The sequence below is a fragment of the Oncorhynchus tshawytscha genome, linkage group LG04, assembly GCF_018296145.1.
Source record: "Oncorhynchus tshawytscha isolate Ot180627B linkage group LG04, Otsh_v2.0, whole genome shotgun sequence".
NCBI lineage: Eukaryota > Metazoa > Chordata > Actinopteri > Salmoniformes > Salmonidae > Oncorhynchus > Oncorhynchus tshawytscha.
In genome coordinates, this window is record NC_056432.1 from 70,320,474 (window position 1) to 70,346,586 (window position 26,113).

The following is a 26,113-nucleotide window of genomic DNA, read 5'->3' on the forward strand; positions in this document are numbered from 1 at the left end:
ATGATACATGTTAAAGTGCAGACTGTCCACTGTAATTTGAGGGTATTTTCATCCATATCAGGTTAACCGCTAAGAAATTACAGCACTTTTTATAAAAGTATTGGGACAAATCCACTTATGTGTATTAAAGTAGTCAAGTTGAGTATTTGGTCCCATATTCCTAGCACGCAATGATTACATCAAGATTATGACTCTACAAACGTGCTGGATGCATTTCCTGTTTGTTTTGGTTGTGTTTCAGATTATTTTGTGCCCAATAGAAAATAATGGTAAATAATGTATTGTGTCACGTTAGTTTCATTGTATAAGAATAATAGAATATGTTTCAAAACACTATTACATTATTGTGGATGCTACCATGATTACAGATAGTCCTGAATGAATCTGAATAATTATGAGTGAGAAAGTTAGACTCACAAATATCAATTTGTTTTTTCTGCCCCTCATAGCAAACTACCGAAGGCCACAGAGAAGGCTACATCAACACCACCACAATGGTTAGGCTTAAGGCTAGCTTAATGGGGGGAAGGGGACATTGGTAACATCACATGACCTGCTGGAACAGAAACTAGGCTCGTTCACACAGCTTTTTACTGCACACTGTCGGCTCGAATAACTCTGTGGCTTTCTACTGTATCTAAAATGGTGCCTTGTGATGAGAACATGACCAGAAACTGGGGTTAAGAAAGAGACGAGGTAGTGGTGTGGTCAGGTCCCAGTGAACATGTTAGGTTGGCTGTGGATTCTGAATGCTTTGAGCTCTGGTGGCCAGCCGGGGAAGAAAGGCCTTTTACTGGCTCCTCTTTGATGGCGCCCTTTGAGTGGGTTCAAAAGCAGTGAAAGTCCAGCACACAGTGATATTTAGCCTGCCGATTGAAGTTATAATGCCACGGAGGGCAGAGGAGCGCCTGGTTGGCTCAGCAGACTTGATCAACATTTCCCTCCCTGCTTTAGCCTCAGCAGGAACACTCTCCTTGTTGCTACGCTCTTTATGGTGTACAGTACCAGGACCACATAGGACTTTCAGACCAAGGCCAGAACATATGATTTTATTACCCATGTAGTTTCATGCCATAAAGCTACTCTGTCTCATGTTTGAGGTGAAACGTTACTACTGCTGTGGCGTGTGTTTGTGCGTGTCTGTGTTCTTTTCCGTTTGGTGGAAAGTCATGACTCCTGTTCCAGAGAGCCCCCAGGCAACATGACCTAGTCCTGACACAGAGGAGGCCATTCAGCCTCTCAGACTCTAAATGATGCTAATCTAAGATGATTCTCTAATTGATGGTAACCTCGCTATTATCAAGTCCAGAGCTGTTTGCGGGGTGAGACCAGAGCAGAGGCCTCAGTAGACTGACAGAGGGCTGCTGTGTAATTGTATATGTACACAGTATGAGACCTGAGCACAGGGGTGAAGAAGGCTCTAACTATGGAGAGCCAGTTAGCTAGTCGTTCCCCTGGTGATGTTTTGTACCATGGCCTGTGGCTGAGCCCTGGCTCCAGTGCAGTGAGAACATCTATTTGGGAGCTAAATCGATTTTGGTATCTGAGGTGGGGGGCTCCTCTGCTGGGGTGGGGCCTGGGCGTGGGCTGCTGAATGAGAGGCCCTGGCAGAGGCAGGGGCCAGGGGATCTGTTCTATCTGGTCATTGGGAGGATGACAGGCTGGGGGTGTTGTGGACACTTCATTTCATGGCTTCATTTGTTCAGAATCATTCTGGAACATTCCTCTCTTTGCTCAGTCGGGTTAGATATGAGTTTTGAGATATGATAAAACAACCGGTAATGCTGGACATTGGCACTAGTTTCTGCTCACTGAGACCAAGGAAGAATTCAATCAGATGAAATAATTCCAGATGCTAAAGCCCTAGCCACCACCTCAAATGTGGTCAGATGTGATGTGATGATTATTTATGAGGAATAGTAGAAGCGTTTTATTGAAGCAGTGTAATAACATTTACAGTAGATAGAGGCTTCCTTCAGCCTGAGGGGTGAGGTCCCTGGTGCCCTTTTAAGGCGGTGGACCCATTGTGTGCTGCTGTGCTCACCCTCTTCATGTGTATTAGTTATTGAATATTTGACCTTTCTGGTTTGCATGAGCTCATGGGACAAGTGGGTTTTTCCCCAGGAAGTGGAGGTCTTTCACTCTCGCCCTCTCTTTCTCTCTCCTTCTCTTGCTCTCACTTACATAACAAATTGTAATTGTGTTCTTGGCTGGAACTCTCCAGTGGGATGAAGTCACACATGAAGGTGAGGAGAGGGATGGAGTAGAGCAGACAGTATTATTGGACAAGCAGAACTCCTACACTCCCATCTGCTTCATGTTAACCCTTAAGGGTGGCTATTTGTGCTGGGTGATGTCTGATTACTGACGGCTGCCATTCGGCCCCTGGACAGTCCCCCAGGTTCAGCAGAGGTTAACCCTGTAGGACAAGGGAGGGCAGGGGGAACAGGAAGGGGATGGCTAAGGGAGTGGTGTAAGTCTACAGCTGCCTGACTGACACATGAAACTCAATGTTCACAGGTGTTTATTTTTATTTTTTTATTTAACCTTTATTTAACTAGGTAAGTCAGTTAAGAACAAATTCTTATTTTCAATGACGGCCTAGGAACAGTGGGTTAACTGCCTGTTCAGGGGCAGAACGACAGATTTGTACCTTGTCAGCTCAGGGGTTTGAACTCGCAACCTTCCGGTTACTAGTCCAACACTCTAACCACTAGGCTACCCTTTACTCTGAGCAGTTCCACAAGTGAGGCAGTTTTAGAGGACGGCTCAGTGTAAAAACTCTGGTTGGGGACAGAGATAAGATGAACTCAGATGGACTATATTCTGAAAAGTACACCATGTGCTTTGCACACACAACCTTATCAATGGACTTTGACCCTGAAGAGACAACAAAGCTGGATGTTTGGGGGCCCATTTTTTTAATGGCCAACTGTGGCTAGTGGCTCTCATCCTAGTTTTATTTTTTATTTTTTTATTTCACCTTTATTTAACCAGGTAGGCTAGTTGAGAACAAGTTCTCATTTGCAACTGCGACCTGGCCAAGATAAAGCATAGCAGTGTGAGCAGACAACACAGAGTTACACATGGAATAAACAATTAACAAGTCAATAACACAGTAGAAAACAAAGGGGGAGTCTATATACAATGTGTGCAAAAGGCATGAGGAGGTAGGCGAATAATTACAATTTTGCAGATTAACACTGGAGTGATAAATGATCAGATGGTCATGTACAGGTAGAGATATTGGTGTGCAAAAGAGCAGAAAAGTAAATAAATAAAAACAGTATGGGGATGAGGTAGGTGAAAATGGGTGGGCTATTTACCAATAGACTATGTACAGCTGCAGCGATCGGTTAGCTGCTCAGATAGCTGATGTTTGAAGTTGGTGAGGGAGATAAAAGTCTCCAACTTCAGCGATTTTTGCAATTCGTTCCAGTCACAGGCAGCAGAGAACTGGAACGAAAGGCAGCCAAATGAGGTGTTGGCTTTAGGGATGATCAGTGAGATCAAATCAAATCAAATCAAATTTTATTTGTCACATACACATGGTTAGCAGATGTTAATGCGAGTGTAGCGAAATGCTTGTGCTTCTAGTTCCGACAATGCAGTAATAACGAGCAAGTAATCTAACTAACAATTCCAAAAAAAAACTACTGTCTTATACACAGTGTAAGGGGATAAAGAATATGTACATAAGGATATATGAATGAGTGATGGTACAGAGCAGCATAGGCAAGATACAGTAGATGATATCGAGTACAGTATATACATATGAGATAAGTATGTAAACCAAGTGGCATAGTTAAAGTGGCTAGTGATACATGTATTACATAAGGATGCAGTCGATGATATAGAGTACAGTATCAACGTATGCATATGAGATGAACAATGTAGGGTAAGTAACATTATATAAGGTAGCATTGTTTAAAGTGGCTAGTGATATATTTACATAATTTCCCATCAATTCCCATGATTAAAGTGGCTGGAGTAGAGTCAGTGTCATTGACAGTGTGTTGGCAGTAGCCACTCAATGTTAGTGGTGGCTGTTTAACAGTCTGATGGCCTTGAGATAGAAGCTGTTTTTCAGTCTCTCGGTCCCAGCTTTGATGCACCTGTACTGACCTCGCCTTCTGGATGACAGCGGGGTGAACAGGCAGTGGCTCGGGTGGTTGATGTCATTGATGATCTTTATGGCCTTCCTGTAGCATCGGGTGGTGTAGGTGTCCTGGAGGGCAGGTAGTTTGCCCCCGGTGATGCGTTGTGCAGACCTCACTACCCTCTGGAGAGCCTTACGGTTGAGGGCGGTGCAGTTGCCATACCAGGCGGTGATACAGCCCGCCAGGATGCTCTCGATTGTGCATCTGTAGAAGTTTGTGAGTGCTTTTGGTGACAAGCCGAATTTCTTCAGCCTCCTGAGGTTGAAGAGGCGCTGCTGCGCCTTCCTCACGATGCTGTCTGTGTGAGTGGACCAATTCAGTTTGTCTGTGATGTGTATGCCGAGGAACTTAAAACTTGCTACCCTCTCCACTACTGTTCCATCGATGTGGATGGGGGTGTTCCCTCTGCTGTTTCCTGAAGTCCACAATCATCTCCTTAGTTTTGTTGACGTTGAGTGTGAGGTTATTTTCCTGACACCACACTCCGAGGGCCCTCACCTCCTCCCTGTAGGCCGTCTCGTCGTTGTTGGTAATCAAGCCTACCACTGTTGTGTCGTCCGCAAACTTGATGATTGAGTTGGAGGCGTGCATGGCCACGCAGTCGTGGGTGAACAGGGAGTACAGGAGGGGGCTCAGAACGCACCCTTGTGGGGCCCCAGTGTTGAGGATCAGCGGGGAGGAGATGTTGTTGCCTACCCTCACCACCTGGGGGCGGCCCGTCAGGAAGTCCAGTACCCAGTTGCACAGGGCGGGGTCGAGACCCAGGGTCTCGAGCTTGATGACGAGCTTGGAGGGTACTATTGTGTTGAATGCCGAGCTGTAGTCGATGAACAGCATTCTCACATAGGTATTCCTCTTGTCCAGATGGGTTAGGGCAGTGTGCAGTGTGGTTGAGATTGCATCGTCTGTGGACCTATTTGGGCGGTAAGCAAATTGGAGTGGGTCAAGGGTGTCAGGTAGGGTGGAGGTGATATGGTCCTTGACTAGTCTCTCAAAGCACTTCATGATGACGGATGTGAGTGCTACGGGCGGTAGTCGTTTAGCTCAGTTACCTTAGCTTTCTTGGGAACAGGAACAATGGTGGCCCTCTTGAAGCATGTGGGAACAGCAGACTGGTATAGGGATTGGTTGAATATGTCCGTAAACACACCGGCCAGCTGGTCTGCGCATGCTCTGAGGGCGCGGCTGGGGATGCCGTCTGGGCCTGCAGCCTTGCGAGGGTTAACACGTTTAAATGACTTACTCACTTCGGCTGCAGTGAAGGAGAGACCGCATGATTCCGTTGCAGGCCGTGTCAGTGGCACTGTATTGTCCTCAAAGCGGGCAAAAAAGTTATTTAGTCTGCCTGGGAGCAAGACATCCTGGTCCGTGACTGGGCTGGGTTTCTTCCTGTAGTCCGTGATTGACTGTAGACCCTGCCACATACCTCTTGTGTCTGAGCCGTTGAATTGAGATTCTACTTTGTCTCTGTACTGGCGCTTAGCTTGTTTGATAGCCTTGCGGAGGGAATAGCTGCACTGTTTGTATTCAGTCATGTTACCAGACACCTTGCCCTGATTAAAAGCAGTGGTTCGTGCCTTCAGTTTCACACGAATGCTGCCATCAATCCACGGTTTCTGGTTAGGGAATGTTTTAATCGTTGCTATGGGAACGACATCTTCAACGCACGTTCTAATGAACTCGCACACCGTATCAGCGTATTCGTCAATGTTGTTGTCTGACGCAATACGAAACATCTCCCAGTCCACGTGATGGAAGCAGTCTTGGAGTGTGGAGTCAGCTTGGTCGGACCAGCGTTGGACAGACCTCAGCGTGGGAGCTTCTTGTTTTAGTTTCTGTCTGTAGGCAGGGATCAACAAAATGGAGTCGTGGTCAGCTTTTCCGAAAGGGGGCGGGGCAGGGCCTTATATGCGTCGCGGAAGTTAGAGTAACAATGATCCAGGGTCTTTCCACCCCTGGTTGCGCAATCAATATGCTGATAAAATTTAGGGAGTCTTGTTTTCAGATTAGCCTTGTTAAAATCCCCAGCTACAATGAATGCAGCCTCCGGATAAATCGTTTCCAGTTTGCAGAGAGTTAAATAAAGTTCGTTCAGAGCCATCGATGTGTCTGCTTGGGGGGATATATACGGCTGTGATTATAATCGAAGAGAATTCTCTTGGTAGATAATGCGGTCTACATTTGATTGTGAGGAATTCTAAATCAGGTGAACAGAAGGATTTGAGTTCCTGTATGTTTCCTTCATCACACCATGTCACGTTGGCCATAAGGCATACGCCCCCGCCCCTCTTCTTACCAGAGAGATGTTTGTTTCTGTCGGCGCGATGCGTGGAGAAACCCGCTGGCTGCACCGCTTCGGATTGCGTCTCTCCGGTGAGCCATGTTTCCGTGAAGCAGAGAACGTTACAGTCTCTGATGTCCCTCTGGAATGCTACCCTTGCTCGGATTTCATCAACCTTGTTGTCAAGAGACTGGACATTGGCAAGAAGAATGCTGGGGAGTGGTGCACGATGTGCCCGTCTCCGGAGTCTGACCAGAAGACCGCTTCGTTTCCCTCTTTTTCTGAGTCGTTTTTTTTTTGGTCGCTGCATGTGATCCACTCGGTTACACTGGTTGTAAGGCAGAACTCAGGATCCGCATCGCGAAAAACATATTCTTGGTCGTACTGATGGTGAGTTGACGCTGATCTTATATTCAGTAGTTCTTGTCGGCTGTATGTAAAGAAACCTAAGATGACCTGGGGTACTAGTGTAAGAAATAACACGTAAAAAAACTAAAAACTGCATAGTTTCCTAGGAACGCGAAGCGAGGCGGCCATCTCTGTCGGCGCCGGAAGTACATAGCAGATACACCTGCTGGAGCGCGTGCTACGGATGGGTGTTGCCATCGTGACCAGTGAACTGAGATAAGGCGGAGCTTTACCTAGCATGGACTTGTAGATGACCTGGAGCGAACTCTCAACATGACTGTACCTAACACCCCCAATGGAAGCAGTGACCAGTATGATAGTGTAGACTACCCCTATAACAGCCAGTATAATGGGCCAGTCTAGTTCGCCATTCACATCATGATAAGCTGGGGAATGAAGGAGAATCTAGGGAAAGCCTGACTATGCAAATCCCTGGAACAGCTCTACTTCAAGGGTGGAGTTCTGTTGCTGCACTTCTAGAAACAAATGAGAGGGCTTAAGCAGGTCTGGAGTTAAAGCACCAGGCCTCACCGGGATCTGCTTTGAGCTGGCACTGGTTCAACTCTCCCATAAATCAATGCACATGAAAAGGCAGTTCAGTTCATCACCTGTATTTGTATGCCGTCATCAAGTCCTGCATACTTCCAAAACATGTAAGATTAGCAGTTATTTGTGTTATGGCTGACTGCTGTTGTGCAGGTACTGTAAATGAAGGTAAAGTTGTGGTGGTGGCTGGTTCATACATCTTTATCAAGGGTTGGCAGGCAGGACCACCCTGTCAGCGGTTATTTCTAGAGTCTACACTAGGTGGTCTGGCCTGAGTTTAACGGTATTGTTAATTGAAATGGCTGCACTTGGACCTGGGACCCTACTATCTCCCCTACCCCTTACTGGACCTCTCCTCCACAGTGTCCTGGTCCTACCCTATCCCTACTACCCCGTCCCCCCTACCCCTTACTGGACCTCTCCTCCACAGTGTCCTGGTCCTACCCTACCCCTACTACCCTGTCTCCCCTACCCCTTACTGGACCTCTCCTCCACAGTGTCCTGGTCCTACCCTACCCCTACTACCCTGTCTCCCCTACCCCTTACTGGACCTCTCCTCCACAGTGTCCTGGTCCTACCCTACCCTACTACCCTGTCTCCCCTACCCCTTACTGGAGCTCTCCTCCACAGTGTCCGGGTCCTACCCATACTACCCCGTCTCCCCTACCCCTTACTGGACCTCTCCTCCACAGTGTCCTGGTCCTACCTCTACCCCTTACTACTACAGTGTCTCCTACCCATACTACCCCGTCTCCCTCCACAGTGTCCTGGTCCTACCCCCCCTTATTGGAGCTCTCCTCCACAGTGTCCTGTCCTACCCCTACTACCCTGTTTCCCCCATACCCCCTTACTGGAGCTCTCCCCACAGTGTCCTGGTCCTACCCCACAGTGTCCTGGTCCTACCCCTACTACCCCGTCTCCCCTATCCCTTACTGGACCTCTCCTCCACAGTGTCCTGGTCCTACCCTACCCCTACTACCCTGTCTCCCCTACCCCCTTACTGGACCTCTCCCCACAGTGTCCTGGTCCTACCCCTACTACCCCGTCTCCCCTATCCCTTACTGGACCTCTCCTCTACAGTGTCCTGGTCCAACCCTACTACCCTGTCTCCCCTACCTCTTACTGGACCTCTCCTCCACAGTGTCCTGGTCCAACCCTACTACCCTGTCTCCCCTAACCCTTATTGGAGCTCTCCTCCACAGTGTCCTGGTCCTACCCCTACTACCCCATCTTCCCTACCCCTTACTGGACCTCTCCTCCACAGTGTCCTGGTCCTACCCCATCTCCCCTACCCCTTACTGGACCTCTCCTCCACAGTGTCCTGGTCCTACCCTACCCCTACTACCCCATCTTTCCTACCCCTTACTGGACCTCTCCTCCACAGTGTCCTGGTCCAACCCTACCTTGGGCCCAGCCATAGTGTGTGTCTCTCTAACGCTGTGTCAGTGCGACCAGGTGCTGGAATTGGCCAGGCTTGGCTGAGAGGGGAGCTGTATTGGGATTGGGGGATATTATAAAGTTGCAGATATTTGCATCATTTTGTAAGTTTTCCTACCATTTAATCTACATTTTCTCATTAGAGAAGCTCAAGCTCTTGATTTGGAAGTCAAGGTCTATGAATCTTCATAGGGCATTATGGGCACGTATGGAAGGCAATTAACTCTGCCGTTTCCTCTTAGTCTGCTGTGTTCCCACTTATTATGATCCAGTAGGCAGGCATACCATTTTCCTCAAAAATGTGTGTTTTTGTTAATTAATCGCCTAGAGTATTTTGGAGAGAAATCTCCGGCCTCCCTCCATCCACAGAACTGGTTGGTGAATCCATGGCTGAGCTCTGCTCTGGCTGTTTATCTTATGCTGGATCAGCTATAACGGTAATCTACGTGAGACTCCTGCTACCCAAACGAGTGGGATGGCTGTCTCAGATAGAAAGGAGTGTATCTATATATAGCACGGTAAGCTGTTTGTGTGGTGAGGAAGTGGGTGCATGGTGGGTGCATGGCGTTTATTGCACGCCTACACGTATCCTTGTTTTCCCGTTGGTGGAGATGAAGCTGGCAGCCAGCAGTTGTAATACAGGATCTGTTAGATTGTCTATCAGAGAGTCAGAGACAGACAGGGTTAGTATAGCAGCTGTCGACTAGGGAGACGACTCCTCAGCGCTGCAGCACAATGTAGGCTAACTAAATCAGTACAGAGGCTGCAGCGGAGAGAGACACTGGATCCACTGACCTTCTTTTCATGGTGAACAGACAGCTAATGTTGTTATGGTGTGGAGTGGGTGGGGTGGTGGAGCTGAAAGGCAGCAGTGGAAATGGCTGGCGGTGGGTGGGTGGGTGGCTGGATGGGTGGGTTAGTGGGTGAGTAGGTGTGGATTGGGGAATATCTCCTCTGTGACATCAGAGGGCTTTGCTGGCCTGGGCCGGCTGCCCTGGTGTGTAGGTTTAGTTTCCTTCCTTCTGGCTGAGTGGCTGGGGCTGACTGGAGTGGAGGGCTCTGCTCTACTCTATACTCTGTTCTGCACCGCTCTACTCTACTCTACTCTGTACTCCGCTCCACTCCACTCTATACTCCACTCTACTCTATACTCGGCTCTACTCTGCTCTATGCCTTACTCTACTCTACTCAATACACCCCTCTACTCTTTACTCTGCTCTACTCTGCTCTCTGCTCTACTCTATACTCCACTCCACGCTATACTCCGCTCTACTCTACTCAATCCTCCACCCTACTCTTTACTCTGCTCTGCTCTACTCTATACTCTGCTCTACTCTACTCTATACTCTACTCTGTACTCTGCTCTATACTCTGCTCTACACTACTCTGTGCTCTGCTCTACACTATACTCTACTCTACTCTGCTCTATACCCGGCTCTACTCTGTACTCTGCTCTGCTCTATACTCTGCTCTACTCTATTCTATACACTGCACTTCTTTGCTATGCTCTACCGTATACTCTGCTGTACTCTGTACTCTTCTCTGCTCTATACTTTACTCTATAATCTACTCTACACTATACACTGCTATACTCTACACTGTACTGTATACTCAATGCTCTACTCTATACACCACTCTACTCTATACTCTAAACTCTACTATATACCCTACACACCACTCTACTATATACCCTACTCTATACTCTACTACAGTTGAAGTCGGAAGTTTAAATACACTTAGGTTGGAGTCATTAAAACTCATTTTTCAACCACTCCACAAATTTCTTGTTAACAAACTATAGTTTTGGCAAGTTGGTTAGGACATTTACTTTGTGCATGACATGACACAAGTCCTTTTCCCAACAATTGTTTACAGACAGATTATTTCACTTATAATTCATTGTATCACAATTCCAGTGGGTCAGAAGTTTACATACACTACGTTGACTGTGCCTTTAAACAGCTTGGAAAACTCCAGATAATGGCTTTAGAAGCTTCTGATAGGCTAATTGACATCATTTGAGTCAATTGGAGGTGTACCTGTGGATGTATTTCAAGGCCTACCTTCAAACTCAGTGCCTCTTTGCTTGACATGGAAAAATCAAAAGAATGCAGCCAAGACCTCAGAAAATAAATTGTAGACCTCCACAAGTCTGGTTCATCCTTGTGAGCAATTTCCAAACGCCTGAAGGTACGACGTTCATCTGTACAAACAATAGTACGCAAGTATAAACACCATGGGACCTCGCAGCCATCATACCGCTCAGGAAGGTGAGGTGTTCTGTCTCCTAGAGATAAATGTACTTTGGTGCGAAAAGAGAAAATCAATCCCAGAACAACAGCAAAGGACCTTGTGAAGATGCTGGAGGAAACAGGTAGAAAAGTATCTATATCCACAGTAAAACAAGTCCTATATCGACATAACCTGAAAGGCCGCTCAGCAAGGAAGAAGCCACTGCTCCAAAACCGCCATAAAAAAGCCAGACTACGGTTTGCAACTGCACATGGGGACAAAGATCGTACTTTTTGGAGAAATGGCCTCTGGTCTGATGAAACAAAAATAGAACTGTTTGGCCATAATGACCATCGTTATGTTTGGAGGAAAAAGCCGAAGAACACCATCCCAACCATGAAGCACGGGGTTGGCAGCATCATGTTGTGGGGGTGCTTTGCTGCAGGAGGGCCTGGTGCACTTCACAAAATAGATGGCATCATGAGGGAGGGAAATTATGTGGATGTATTGAAGCAACATCAGTCAGGAAGTTAAAGCTTGGTCGCAAATGGATCTTCCAAATTGACAATGACCCCAAGTAGGTCGTCCAAAGTTGTGGCAAAATGGCTTAAGGACAACAAAGTCAGGGTATTGGAGTGGCCATCACAAAGCCCTGACCTCAATCCTATAGAAAATGTGTGGGCAGAACTGGAAAAGCGTGTGAGCAAGGAGGCCTACAAACCTGACTCAGTTACACCAGCTCTGTCAGGAGCAATGGGTCAAAATTCACCCAATTTATTGTACGAAGCTTGTGGAGGGCTACCCGAAACGTTTGACCCATGTTAAACTATTTAAAGGCAATGCTATGAAATACTAATTGAGTGTATGTAAACTTCTGATCCACTGGGAATGTGATGAAAGAAATAAAAGCTGAAATAAATCATTCTCTCTACTATTATTCTGACATTTCACATTCTTAAGACAAAGTGGTGATCCTAAATTACATAAAACAGGACATTTTTACTAGGATTAAATGTCAAGAATTGTGAAAAACTGAGTTTAAACTTCCGACTTCAACTGTATATACTCTATGCTCTACTATATACTCAAATCAAATCAAATGTTATGTACTCTGCTCTATACTCTGCTCTACTTTATACGCTGCTCTTTGCTCTGCTCTACTCTGTACTCTGCTCTACTCTACTCTATACTACACCGCTCTACTCTATATTCTACTATATACTCTATACTATGTTCTACTCTATACTATGTTCTACTCTATACTCTGTTCTACTATATACACCACTCTACTCTATACTCTGCTCTACCATATACTCTACACTCTACTCTATTCTCTGTTCTACTCTATACTCTGTTATATACTCTGCACTACTCTATACTCTGCTCTACTTTATACTCTGCTCTACTCTATACCCTATACTCTACTCTGTACTCTACTCTATACGGCTCCACTCTACTTTACACCATGCTCTATTCTCTGCTCTACTCTATACTCTACTCTGTACTCTGCTCTATACTGCTCCACTCCACTTTACTCTACACCATGCTCTATTCTCTGCTCTACTCTATACCCTATACTCTGCTCTATACTGCTCCACTCTACTTTACTCTACACCATGCTCTATTCTCTGCTCTACTCTATACCCTATACTCTGTTCTATACTGCTCCACTCTACTTTACTCTACACCATGCTCTATACTCTGCTCTACACTATACACACACATACACACACACACTGGTGCTCATAAGGATGTGTGTCTAAGGCTGTCTAATTGGTGCACACAGGAATAGAGGTAATTTATGGAAGGGTTGGCTGAACTCTGTCAGACTACAGGAGCATTCTGTTTTGTTAAAGAGGGATTTAACCTTAGCCGCTCTCCAAGTTACTGCTGCAGAGCTGCTTTTAATTCAAATTAAGTGTAATTCTATGAAAAAGGCTCCGCTACCATTGCAGCAATTGGTTAATTCACTTGAGAGGAGAATATTTGCATTTCAGGAGTGTTTGAACAGGGAGTGTTTCTTTTTTCAGTTCCCACTGGCATCTGTGTTAAGGTGCGACTGAAGGTCAGGACACTTCACCGTGCAAAGAGAGTCCACTGTGTGTGTGTGTGTGTGTGTGTGTGTTTGGGGGGGATGCAAGCAGACCAGACTTTAGATCCCCTGCAGATTGAGCGACTGACTCTGGACTCTGGACAGGATCAGCTGTCTGTGCAGTGATGGCTGTCCAGTGTTGTCATGGAGACGGTGGTGTGAGGCTGCACAATAGAAGTTCAGTAGCCTGGTCCCAGATCTGTTTGTGCTCTTGCCAACTCAATTGCTGTCCTTGTTAAGCCAAGCATGACAAGGAGTTGGCGTGATAGCACAAACACAATTGTGCATACAGTGAAGACTGAATGGTGCTGGGAAGAACAGTGAGCTAAGCTCGTTCCCACCCTGGGAGGCTGTTGTGGTTGTGTTGTCCCAGTTAGTCACCCACCCCACAGTGGGAGTCATCCTGTGTTGAATATGGAGCTAATGGTGATGTACCCAATGAGCCATATGAGGATCCATCACATATATTACTGGACAGAGCCAGCGATGTTTCTGGATATACATTCTCTCTTGCGCTCTCTCACTTTCGCTCTCTCTCTCTCTTCACTGTACTGCAGCCTCATCAATCATGGGAACCAGCACAGAGAGAGCGGCAGAGCAACAGTCAGTCTCTGCTGGTTAACAGGCTCACTGAGAGTAGAGCTCTTGGAGACAGAGAGAGTGGGACTCTGATGTTATAGCTGAGGCTGTGGAGAATGGAGAGCATGAACCTCAACTTCTGGAGGTTAAAAATAAGAGCGTGTGAGCAGTAGGTAGATTCTCTCTCTCTCTCTCGGCACATGGTCAGCATTGTCATGTAGTAGTGCAGAGCAGGCTGCAGACATATGCATGACCGCTGATGAATTATTGAACAGTGGATGTGATGTCGGCATGCATGCAGCGCATACAGAGGACTAGGGAGAGACATGGGGAGAGAGGCATGGGGAGAAAGAAGGAACGAGCTTGGGTGAGGGAGAGACAGATAGTATGGGAAGGGGTGTGTTTATGTGTGCAACAGAGAAATATGGCGAGAAAAGGGTATTTGTATGAAATAATGCATGTGAGAGAGTTGGAGAGTGTGTGGAGTAGGTAGTAAGAAAGAGGGGTTTATTGAGGGAGAGAAAGAGGGGTTTATTGAGGGAGAGAAAGAGGGGTTTATTGAGGGAGAGAAGGCAGTATATTTCCATCTGCATCGGTGGATTAACTGAAAAAGACAATGCATATTTTAACAGTCAAACAGGTGGCCATGTGCCATGAATCAATACACATACACTGATTTAATCCACTACCAGATTAGATCCACTCCTGTCACAATCATTTGTTTAAAATGGAAAGATGATTCATGCATTGGAACAAACTTAGACTGTTTTATTCATGGTAACCTAGCGGTTAAGAGTGTTGGGCCAGTAACCGAAAGGTCGGTCGTTCGAATCCCTGAGCCTACTAAGTGAAAACTCTGTCGATGTGCCCTTGAGCAAGGCACTTAACCCTAATTGCTTCAAGCTCTGTCTCAACCTACTCCAAGCATCCTGCTCACATTGGAGACAGACAGGCAGTCCCAGTCACTGCTTCATTACCAGCCTCTGGAAGATGGCTAATTAGTGTCATTGTTGGAATAGTGGCGACAGAAGTGCCAGTGACATTAGCAGTGTTTTGGTCATGAACACTCCAGATGACCTCATTTTCCTGTGGCCCTCAGAAACAGTGGAGTGGTTATGTGAGTCCGTATTTACCCTGGCTTTCACAACACACGGGTCAGGATTATGTGTTTACCTCCTGCATGCTGCATAGTAGTGTAGAGGTCAACGAGTTACTGAACAAAACAAGTGGATGGAGTGTTTACTCTCTAGAAGACCGAGCCAAAGCCGGATGTTTATCTCAATGCCTACTCAGCTGTGTCTCCTCAGTCCTTACTGTACAACATGTTCACTCTCCCTCTTTCTCTCTCCCTCTTTCTCTCTCCAGTCCTACTTTGTCACTGACTATGATCCCACGATTGAAGACTCGTATACGAAGCAGTGTGTCATTGACGAGAGGGCGGCCCGGCTTGACAGTAAGTATAGACCCTCAGCCTGTAAACAAACAGGAGAAATCTGACCACAACACTAATGTTCATTGAGAAATACCAGCCTTCACAGGAGATTACTGTTCTTATCTTGGAGGGTTTAGTTTTGTACAGTACCTTTTTCAGGAGAGGTGCTACTGTGTGTGTGTGTGTCTAACGTGTCTGTCCCTGTGTTTGTTAGTCCTGGACACGGCCGGACAGGAAGAGTTTGGAGCCATGAGAGAACAATACATGAGGACAGGGGAGGGCTTCCTGCTTGTCTTCTCAGTCACTGACAGAGGAAGGTGAGTGACAACCCAGTCATGTGTCGCCCCCACGGTGCCTCTCTCTGTCTGCACCAATCTCTGTTTGCGCTTTTCTCTCTCTCACTCTCTCTATCTGCGCCTATCTTCATCTGTGCTTCTCTGTCTGTCTCTCTCTTTCTCCCTCTGTCTGCCTGCTCCTCTCTCTTCTCATGCTAAACACATACATCTCTCTCACTCACGCTCTTGTTCTCCCACACGTCCGTTCTCGCCAACCTGTGTCGTCATTCTCCTTTGTTCTCCTCTGCTCATATACCTCTCTTTCAACATCCACCTCTTTACAGGCTTTGTTTTTCTGTTTAAAAACTCTGCATTAAATCACCTGCATGAGAATTAATGCATCCCCTCTATATGTGCTGTCCTGTAGTGCTGTGGTCGGCAGTCTTGGGCCCTTGTCACCCCTATGGTCCCTGTGTAGCAATGTGATGGTGGTGTGTCTCAACCCACCCCTCAGAGTCCCCTCTCTCCCTGCTGTAAACAGTCTTTGGGCCCTTGTCACCCCTCTGGTCCCTGTGCAGCAATGTGATGGTGGTGTGTCTCAACCCACCCCTCAGAGTCCCCTCTCTCCGTGCTGTAAACAGTCTTTGGGCCCTTGTCACCCCTCTGGTCCCTGTGCAGCAATGTGATGGTGGTGTGTCTCAACCCACCCCTCAGAGTCCCCTCTCTCCGTGCTGTAAACAGTCTTTGGGCCCGTGTCACCCCTCTGGTCCCTGTGCAGCAATGTGATGGTGGTGTGTCTCAACCCACCCCTCAGAGTCCCCTCTCTCCCTGCTGTAAACAGTCTTTCCTTCCTCCATTGACGTTAGTCAAGGCTCTCCAGATTCACTATGTGCTCGCCAAGCTGCCCGCCGGGGGCCATTCACTATAACACACTCCTGGGTTTGTGGTTACATTCTGTTTCCCTTTCTCTCTGGGGGATATTTCTCAAATCAAATCATCAAATCAAATTTTATTTGTCACATACACATGGTTAGCAGATGTTAATGCGAGTGTAGCGAAATGCTTGTGCTTCTAGTTCCGACAATGCAGTAATAACGAGCAAGTAATCTAACTAACAATTCCAAAAAAAACTACTGTCTTATACACAGTGTAAGGGGATAAAGAATATGTACATAAGGATATATGAATGAGTGATGGTACAGAGCAGCATAGGCAAGATACAGTAGATGATATCGAGTACAGTATATACATATGAGATAAGTATGTAAACCAAGTGGCATAGTTAAAGTGGCTAGTGATACATGTATTACATAAGGATGCAGTCGATGATATAGAGTACAGTATCAACGTATGCATATGAGATGAACAATGTAGGGTAAGTAACATTATATAAGGTAGCATTGTTTAAAGTGGCTAGTGATATATTTACATCATTTCCCATCAATTCCCATGATTAAAGTGGCTGGAGTAGAGTCAGTGTCATTGACAGTGTGTTGGCAGTAGCCACTCAATGTTAGTGGTGGCTGTTTAACAGTCTGATGGCCTTGAGATAGAAGCTGTTTTTCAGTCTCTCGGTCCCAGCTTTGATGCACCTGTACTGACCTCGCCTTCTGGATGACAGCGGGGTGAACAGGCAGTGGCTCGGGTGGTTGATGTCCTTGATGATCTTTATGGCCTTCCTGTAGCATCGGGTGGTGTAGGTGTCCTGGAGGGCAGGTAGTTTGCCCCCGGTGATGCGTTGTGCAGACCTCACTACCCTCTGGAGAGCCTTACGGTTGAGGGCGGTGCAGTTGCCATACCAGGCGGTGATACAGCCCGCCAGGATGCTCTCGATTGTGCATCTGTAGAAGTTTGTGAGTGCTTTTGGTGACAAGCCGAATTTCTTCAGCCTCCTGAGGTTGAAGAGGCGCTGCTGCGCCTTCCTCACGATGCTGTCTGTGTGAGTGGACCAATTCAGTTTGTCTGTGATGTGTATGCCGAGGAACTTAAAACTTGCTACCCTCTCCACTACTGTTCCATCGATGTGGATGGGGGTGTTCCCTCTGCTGTTTCCTGAAGTCCACAATCATCTCCTTAGTTTTGTTGACGTTGAGTGTGAGGTTATTTTCCTGACACCACACTCCGAGGGCCCTCACCTCCTCCCTGTAGGCCGTCTCGTCGTTGTTGGTAATCAAGCCTACCACTGTTGTGTCGTCCGCAAACTTGATGATTGAGTTGGAGGCGTGCATGGCCACGCAGTCGTGGGTGAACAGGGAGTACAGGAGGGGGCTCAGAACGCACCCTTGTGGGGCCCCAGTGTTGAGGATCAGCGGGGAGGAGATGTTGTTGCCTACCCTCACCACCTGGGGGCGGCCCGTCAGGAAGTCCAGTACCCAGTTGCACAGGGCGGGGTCGAGACCCAGGGTCTCGAGCTTGATGACGAGCTTGGAGGGTACTATGGTGTTGAATGCCGAGCTGTAGTCGATGAACAGCATTCTCACATAGGTATTCCTCTTGTCCAGATGGGTTAGGGCAGTGTGCAGTGTGGTTGAGATTGCATCGTCTGTGGACCTATTTGGGCGGTAAGCAAATTGGAGTGGGTCAAGGGTGTCAGGTAGGGTGGAGGTGATATGGTCCTTGACTAGTCTCTCAAAGCACTTCATGATGACGGATGTGAGTGCTACGGGCGGTAGTCGTTTAGCTCAGTTACCTTAGCTTTCTTGGGAACAGGAACAATGGTGGCCCTCTTGAAGCATGTGGGAACAGCAGACTGGTATAGGGATTGGTTGAATATGTCCGTAAACACACCGGCCAGCTGGTCTGCGCATGCTCTGAGGGCGCGGCTGGGGATGCCATCTGGGCCTGCAGCCTTGCGAGGGTTAACACGTTTAAATGTCTTACTCACTTCGGCTGCAGTGAAGGAGAGACCGCATGATTCCGTTGCAGGCCGTGTCAGTGGCACTGTATTGTCCTCAAAGCGGGCAAAAAAGTTATTTAGTCTGCCTGGGAGCAAGACATCCTGGTCCGTGACTGGGCTGGGTTTCTTCCTGTAGTCCGTGATTGACTGTAGACCCTGCCACATACCTCTTGTGTCTGAGCCGTTGAATTGAGATTCTACTTTCTATGTATGCCGTTTGGTTCAAACAGTTAGCATGATATTTGTATTACACTAAAAGCCTTTCAAGTCAACGGGGAGCAAAGCTCTGGTTAAAGGGACAGACCTGCTTAGTGCTACCCCTCCCTGGTCAATGGAAGGCAGGCAAGCCTGTGCTGAGGCTGCTCACAAGTTCACCAAGGCTTTACTGCAATGCTCATGCAAACATTTCTGGAACATTGAGGCATGCAGTACCACAGGAGTTCATTGACTTCTCTGTCTGCTCTGGAGTACCTCCCTTCACCCACCCTGTCTGATTCCCAAATGATGGCGCTGACTCACTTAGAGTTCTTAGGAAACTATGCAGTATTTTGTTTTTTTATGTATTATATCTTACATTGTTACCCCAGGAAATCTTATGTTTTATTACATACAGCCGGGAGGAATGATTGGATATAAGAGCAACGTCAACTTACCAACATTACGACCAGGAATACGATCACCACCCAGGACAATGGATCAAATTCCAGAAGACGACCCAGAAAGGGCAGACGAAGCTTTCAACTGGGCAGACTTCGTAGACGTGCACATCGCCCACCGCTCTCGAGCATACTACTAGCCAATGTCCAGTCTCTTGACAACAAAGTAGATGAAATTCAAGCAACAGTTGCCTTCCAGAGAGACATCAGAGATTGTAACATTCTCTGTTTTACGGAAATATGGCTCTCTCTGCATATGTTATGGGAATCGGTTCAGCCACTGGGCTTCTCCATGCATCGCACCGACAGAGATACACCCCTCACTGGGAAGAGGAAGGGTGGGGGTGTATGCTTCATGATTAACGTCTCATGGTGTAATCATAACAACATACAGGAACTCAAGTCATTCTGCTCACCCGACCTAGAATTCCTTACAATCAATTGCAGGCCATTTTACCTACTAAGAGAATTCTCATCAGTTATAGTCACAGCTGTGTACATTCCCCCTCAAGCAGACACCAAGACGGCCATCAAGGAACTTCACTGGACTATATGCAAACTGGAAACCATATATCCTGAGACTGCATTTATTGTAGTTGGGGATTTTCACAAAGCAAATTTGAGAACAAGACTACTTAAATTCCACCAGCATATTGATTGCACTACACGCATGAGCAAGACCCTCGACCACTGCTACTCTATCTTCCGTGATGCATACAAAGCCCTCCCCCGCCCTCCCTTCGGCAAAAAAATGTCAGAAAAACAAAAGGAGATGATCGTGGACTTCAGGAAACAGAAGAGGGAGCACCCCCCCTATCCACATCGATGGGATAGCAGTGGAGAAGGTGGAAAGTTTTAAGTTCCTAGGCGTACACATCACGGAAAAACTCAGATGGTCCACCCACACATACAGTGTGGTGAAGAAGGCACAACAGCGCCTCTTCAACCTCAGGAGTCTGAAGAAATTTGAGGTCAGTACAGGTGCATCAAAGCTGGGATCTAGAGACTCAAAGACAGCTTCTATTTCAAGGCCATCAGACTGCTAAACAGCAATCACTAAATCAGAGAGGCTGCTGCCTACTTTGAGATCACTGGCCACTTTAATAAATGGATCACTAGTTTCTTTATACAATGCCACTCTCAATAATGCCACTCTAAATAATGTTTACATATCTTACATTACTCATACCACATGTGTATACTGTGTTTATACCATCTATTGCTCCTTGCCTATGCCGCTCGGGCCATCGCTCATCCATATACTTACAGTGCCTTGCGAAAGTATTCGGCCCCTTGAACTTTGCGACCTTTTGCCACATTTCAGGCTTCAAACATAAAGATATAAAACTGTATTTTTTTGTGAAGAATCAACAACAAGTGGGACACAATCATGAAGTGGAACGACATTTATTGGATATTTCAAACTTTTTTAACAAATCAAAAACTGAAAAATTGGGCGTGCAAAATTATTCAGCCCCCTTAAGTTAATACTTTGTAGCGCCACCTTTGCTGCGATTACAGCTGTAAGTCGCTTGGGGTATGTCTCTATCAGTTTTGCACATCGAGAGACTGAAATTTTTTCCCATTCCTCCTTGCAAAACAGCTCGAGCTCAGTGAGGTTGGATGGAGAGCATTTGTGAACAGCAGTTTTCAGTTCTTTCCACAGATTCTCGATTGGATTCAGGTCTGGACTTTGACTTGGCCATTCTAACACCTGGATATGTTTATTTTTGAACCATTCCATTGTAGATTTTGCTTTATGTTTTGGATCATTGTCTTGTTGGAAGACAAATCTCCGTCCCAGTCTCAGGTCTTTTGCAGACTCCATCAGGTTTTCTTCCAGAATGGTCCTGTATTTGGCTCCATCCATCTTCCCATCAATTTTAACCATCTTCCCTGTCCCTGCTGAAGAAAAGCAGGCCCAAACCATGATGCTGCCACCACCATGTTTGACAGTGGGGATGGTGTGGTTAGGGTGATGAGCTGTGTTGCTTTTACGCTAAGCATAACATTTTGCATTGTTGCCAAAAAGTTCAATTTTGGTTTCATCTGACCAGAGCACCTTCTTCAACATGTTTGGTGTGTCTCCCAGGTGGCTTGTGGCAAACTTTAAACGGCACTTTTTATGGATATCTTTAAGAAATGGCTTTCTTTTTGCCACTCTTCCATAAAGGCCAGATTTGTGCAATATACGACTGATTGTTGTCCTATGGACAGAGTCTCCCACCTCAGCTGTAGATCTCTGCAGTTCATCCAGAGTGATCATGGGCCTCTTGGCTGCATCTCTGATCAGTCTTCTCCTTGTATGAGCTGAAAGTTTAGAGGGACGGCCAGGTCTTGGTAGATTTGCAGTGGTCTGATACTCCTTCCATTTCAATATTATCGCTTGCACAGTGCTCCTTGGGATGTTTAAAGCTTGGGAAATCTTTTTGTATCCAAATCCGGCTTTAAACTTCTTCACAACAGTATCTCGGACCTGCCTGGGGTGTTCCTTGTTCTTCATGATGCTCTCTGCGCTTTTAACGGACCTCTGAGACTATCACAGTGCAGGTGCATTTATACGGAGACTTGATTACACACAGGTGGATTGTATTTATCATCATTAGTCATTTAGGTCAACATTGGATCATTCAGAGATCCTCACTGAACTTCTGGAGAGAGTTTGCTGCACTGAAAGTAAAGGGGCTGAATAATTTTGCACGCCCAATTTTTCAGTTTTTGTTTGAAATAGTTTGAAATATCCAATAGATGTCGTTCCACTTCATGATTGTGTCCCACTTGTTGTTGATTCTTCACAAAAAAATACAGTTTTATATCTTTATGTTTGAAGCCTGAAATATGGCAAAAGGTCGCAAAGTTCAAGGGGGCCGAATACTTTCGCAAGGCACTGTATATGTACATATTTTCATTCACCCCTTTAGATGTGTGTCTATTAGGTTGTTGTTGGGGAATAGTTTGATTACTTGTTAGATATTACTCCACTGTCGGAACTAGAGGCACAAGCATTTCACTACACTCGCATTAACATCTGCTAACCATGTGTATGTGACAAATAAGATTTGATTTGATTTTTATAGAGACGCCAATCCCATCTGCCTGGGTGCTGTGGGGGAAGGGAGGGCAAGGGGTTCATTTTTGTGGCTGTGAGACAACATTCCTGGGAGGTCCACAGAGGCACCAGCTTTATCTTTATGTCTGAGCTTTACTGGGGGCATCGAGTGATGCTGTGTGCTTTATGTTTCACAGCTTTGAAGAAATCTACAAATTTCAAAGACAGATCCTCAGAGTCAAAGACCGGGATGAATTTCCCATGATCCTTGTAGGCAATAAAGCAGACCTGGAGCTTCAGAGACAGGTGAGTAGCAGTCATCCTAATGGCCCAGAGGCCTCAGCTCAAATACACATACATGTTAGGGTGATGTGAAGAAAGTAAATATAAAGCAACAAGCTTTAAAAATGTGTAATTTCTCATTTATATTTTTAATTGTGAAAATGGAGAGTGGTGGTGGTGGCTGGAGCTATTTGGGTAGACAAAGAGGGAGTGAGAAAGAGAAGATGACCACCAGAGGGAAAGACAGAGGGAAAGAGGAGGGAGGGAGAGAAGAAAAGAAGAGGGCTCATTCCGTGGCCTTCATTGGCTTTCAGCTGCAGTTCACTTTCCCACATGACTCCACACTGTCACCTGCTGGAATAAAACACATTCTCTCTTCTGATCAAATATAAATGCATTTATCACATCAATTACTGTTATAATTATTTTTATTGGCTGAATATAATGTGGGGCCTCTGTTAGAATTGATAACTCAATATGATTCATCCAAATGAATTAGTCTAAATGTGGGCTTTAACAAATTAGTTGAGTATGATTCAATTCTACCCATTACTGGCAACTCAATGAGTTCAGCTGTTTTAGGACGGTAGAATAAATGATTTTGCAATGAGGTCTGGGCCCGTATCCACAAAGTGTCTTAGAGTAGGAGTGCTAATCTAGGATCTGTCCATAAAATCTTATTTATTGTGAACGAAAAGGCAAAACTGTTCCTAGATCTGCACTCCTACACAGAGACGCTTTGTGTATACAGGCCCTGGTCTCTAATCTTGTCACAATAGTTTAGGACGGACCAGAAGCAACAATATTCTAGCTAAGCACATAGAATTCAGGTGCTATTTGAATGTAAAATGTAATGTGATACATTTGCTGTATTGTTTACACATTTCATAGTGACCCACTCTTGGATGTGAACCTTCTGACCCATGTGTTTCTCAACCTCACCAGCAGATGTCACCAGTTTCCTGATTCTTGTGTTTGTCAATGGTCATGTGTTAGAGGGTGGTTCTCGCTCTCTCTGACTGTGTGATAAAATGTATGGGCGTGTTTGTTTTGCATCGCCTGGTGGGCAGAGTTTGATCATTTGAAACCGTTCAATTGGTCCTAAAGTGAAGTCTTCACCCAGCTAGGGCACAGGGTGATGCAAAATAGCACTTGCTATTTATCTAAGATATATCCCTGTACCTGTTTCGTCCCTTCAGGTGACCCAGGAGGAGGGCCAGCAGCTGGCCAGACAGCTCAAGGTGACGTATATGGAGGCCTCAGCCAAAATCCGTATGAATGTAGACCAGGCTTTCCACGAGCTGGTTAGAGTAATCAGGTGGGTGGATTCATTACTGACTGTAGAGTTAGTTAGAGTAATCAGGTGGGTGGATTCATTACTGACTGTAGAGTTAGTTAGAGTAATCAGGTGGGTGGATTCATTACTGACTGTAGGTGGCACCACAACCCCACTATACCTCCCTGAATACAGTGGCAATGGGTTGAGGGAAAGAAGTAGTTTCAGCTTTTGTTCCTTCACTGGCACTAGTCTGTCTTTCTCAAGTACATTTGAAAGGTGCTTTATGCAATACTTCCACATGGAATGTCACTTTCACATATCCCCTTAGGATCTGAACCATTTGGTACCCTGATCTGAACTATAATGGCACAAGGCGAGACCCAGATGCAGACACGGGAGGCAGATGGTTTGAATCTTTGATATTTATTAATCAATCCAAAAAGGGTAGGCAAGAGAATGGTCATGGACAGGCAAAAGGTCAAAACCAGTTCAAAGTCCAGGAGGTACAGAGTGGCAGGCAGGCTCGAGGTCAGGGCAGGCAGAATCGTCAGGCAGGTGGGTACGGAGTTCAGAAAACAGGCAATGGTCAAAACCAGGAGGACTTGCAAAAAGAGAATAGAAGCAGGAGTACAGGAAAACACGCTAATTGACTTGAAAGACATACAAAACAAACTGGCCCAGAGAGACAGGAAACACAGGGATAAATACACTGGGGAAAACAAGTGACACCTGGAGGGGGTGGAGACAATAACGAGGACAGGTGAAACAGATCAGGGTGTGACAAAAGCATGTTTAAAACATAAACGAACCCTAGCTGAAACGAATCCTTGTCCTGCGTGAGTAGTGGGTTCAAGATCTAGGACTAGAGTACCAAGTATTTACGTGGCAGTGCGAGACGCGTGGAACTTTTTTGCCCATTTGGACAAGCTAGCTTGCTAACATCATGTACACCAGTGTTTCCCAACCCTGGTCCTCCAGTACCCCCAACATTACACAGTTTCATTGTAGACCTGGACAAACACACCTCATTCAACTCATTGAGAGCTTGATGATTAGTTAACAAGTTAAATCAGGTGTGCTTGTCCAGGGTTACAATAAACATGTGGAGGACCAGGGTTGGAAAACAATGATGTAGAATGTGCATCTTGCTAATTGCATCCTGAAACTGTTATTTTCAGGTCTTGTGAAATCAAAACGTATTCTGTGGAATTCTCACAAACGCTCCAGAGATCTGAACCAGGGTACTGAATTTCATATGTGAGAATGCCCTAATGTCAATGATATATCTGTAGAAGTAAAGGAATACCATTTCTATGAAGACAATTACAGGATGTGATCCCATCTACACTCAAAGCCAGAACAAAACAATTGTTGCTTGAGTGAGTCAGATTATTTTGTTAGAATCCTTCTATCTCTGCTTACTCATAATGTAATAATGCACTTTCTCCTCACAGGAAATTCCAGGAACAGGAATGCCCGCCCTCGCCAGAACCCACGCGGAAAGAAAAGGACAAGAGTGGCTGCCATTGTGTGATCGTCTGAGTGGGCCTTATCACTGTCAGTCACCCAGCTGCTGTCACCAGTCCCCGCCTCCTGCCTGACATGACATCTTGTATGGATGACTGAGTGCTGCCTTCTCCACGTGCATGACTTCAACAGAGGTTCCTGTGGTAGCAACCAGGAACTGCCCCCGCCCCCAGACTTCACTTCTAGAAGAAACTGACAACGCCAAACTCCTCTTGACCTTCAACAATAATCCAATTCATATGAGAAAGTCCTAACACTAAACATTGCCATCAGCTAAACAATATCATTTTTTGTATTCTGAAGGACTTTTTCTTGCCTTGCAGTGACATTTGTACTTTTTGCCGAGATTGAATGAGAAATATATACATCCAGAATGTCAATGAGAGGTTTACTAGTTACCAGTTTCTCATCAGAATAGAGAGGTGATCTTATGAAGCTCTGTGTATGTCATGCCATATCCGTTTTTACTTCCATGTGCTCATCCGCTACTGTACATAAGTGACATTTGTTGTGATTTTGAAAGCGCATTTGTAATGACTTATTAAATCGCCACAGTACAGCGTGTAAGGTTGATGAGTTTGGTTTGACTTCTATGAACATAACATGTATACAAGTATGTACACTGTACAGTATAAACCTAGATAGCCCTAAAGTTATGACAACTTAACTTTCCAGCGTCATCAGCGGATCCATTTCTATGTCTATGGATTCTGCACTCATCTCACTGGCCAAATATGGAATGTTTACTGTATTTGCATTGTAAGGTTCATAGACTTTAGGCTTCTAATATGATATCAAACCTGTTTTATTTATTTAGTTGTACAACACTTCTCTGACTCTTACCTGTTGTTGTTGATTAGCTCAGAGTCAGGTTGGCCTAATCAGAATTAAACATTTTAAACTCTTTATATTTTTAATCTTTACCAAGCAGTGCAGAAGAGACCATGGGTAGTATTTATGTACCTCACTGATAATGATGAAT

The 26,113-nt window shown here is 45.8% G+C and overlaps 1 protein-coding gene across 1 annotated transcript in view; it reads left to right on the forward strand.

Annotated features, from left to right (window-relative positions):
- The window catches only part of rras2 (RAS related 2), a 49,746-nt gene extending 24,051 nt beyond the window's left edge, over positions 1-25,695 (forward strand). Inside the window, exons 2-6 of the mRNA XM_042321154.1 lie at positions 15,101-15,188; positions 15,382-15,484; positions 22,241-22,349; positions 23,525-23,643; positions 25,059-25,695. Of these exons, the coding sequence (XP_042177088.1) occupies positions 15,101-15,188; positions 15,382-15,484; positions 22,241-22,349; positions 23,525-23,643; positions 25,059-25,146 (507 nt within the window). The 3' untranslated portion in view covers positions 25,147-25,695. The remainder of the gene's footprint in view (positions 1-15,100; positions 15,189-15,381; positions 15,485-22,240; positions 22,350-23,524; positions 23,644-25,058) is intronic.
- Positions 25,696-26,113: the final 418 nt, after the last annotated feature.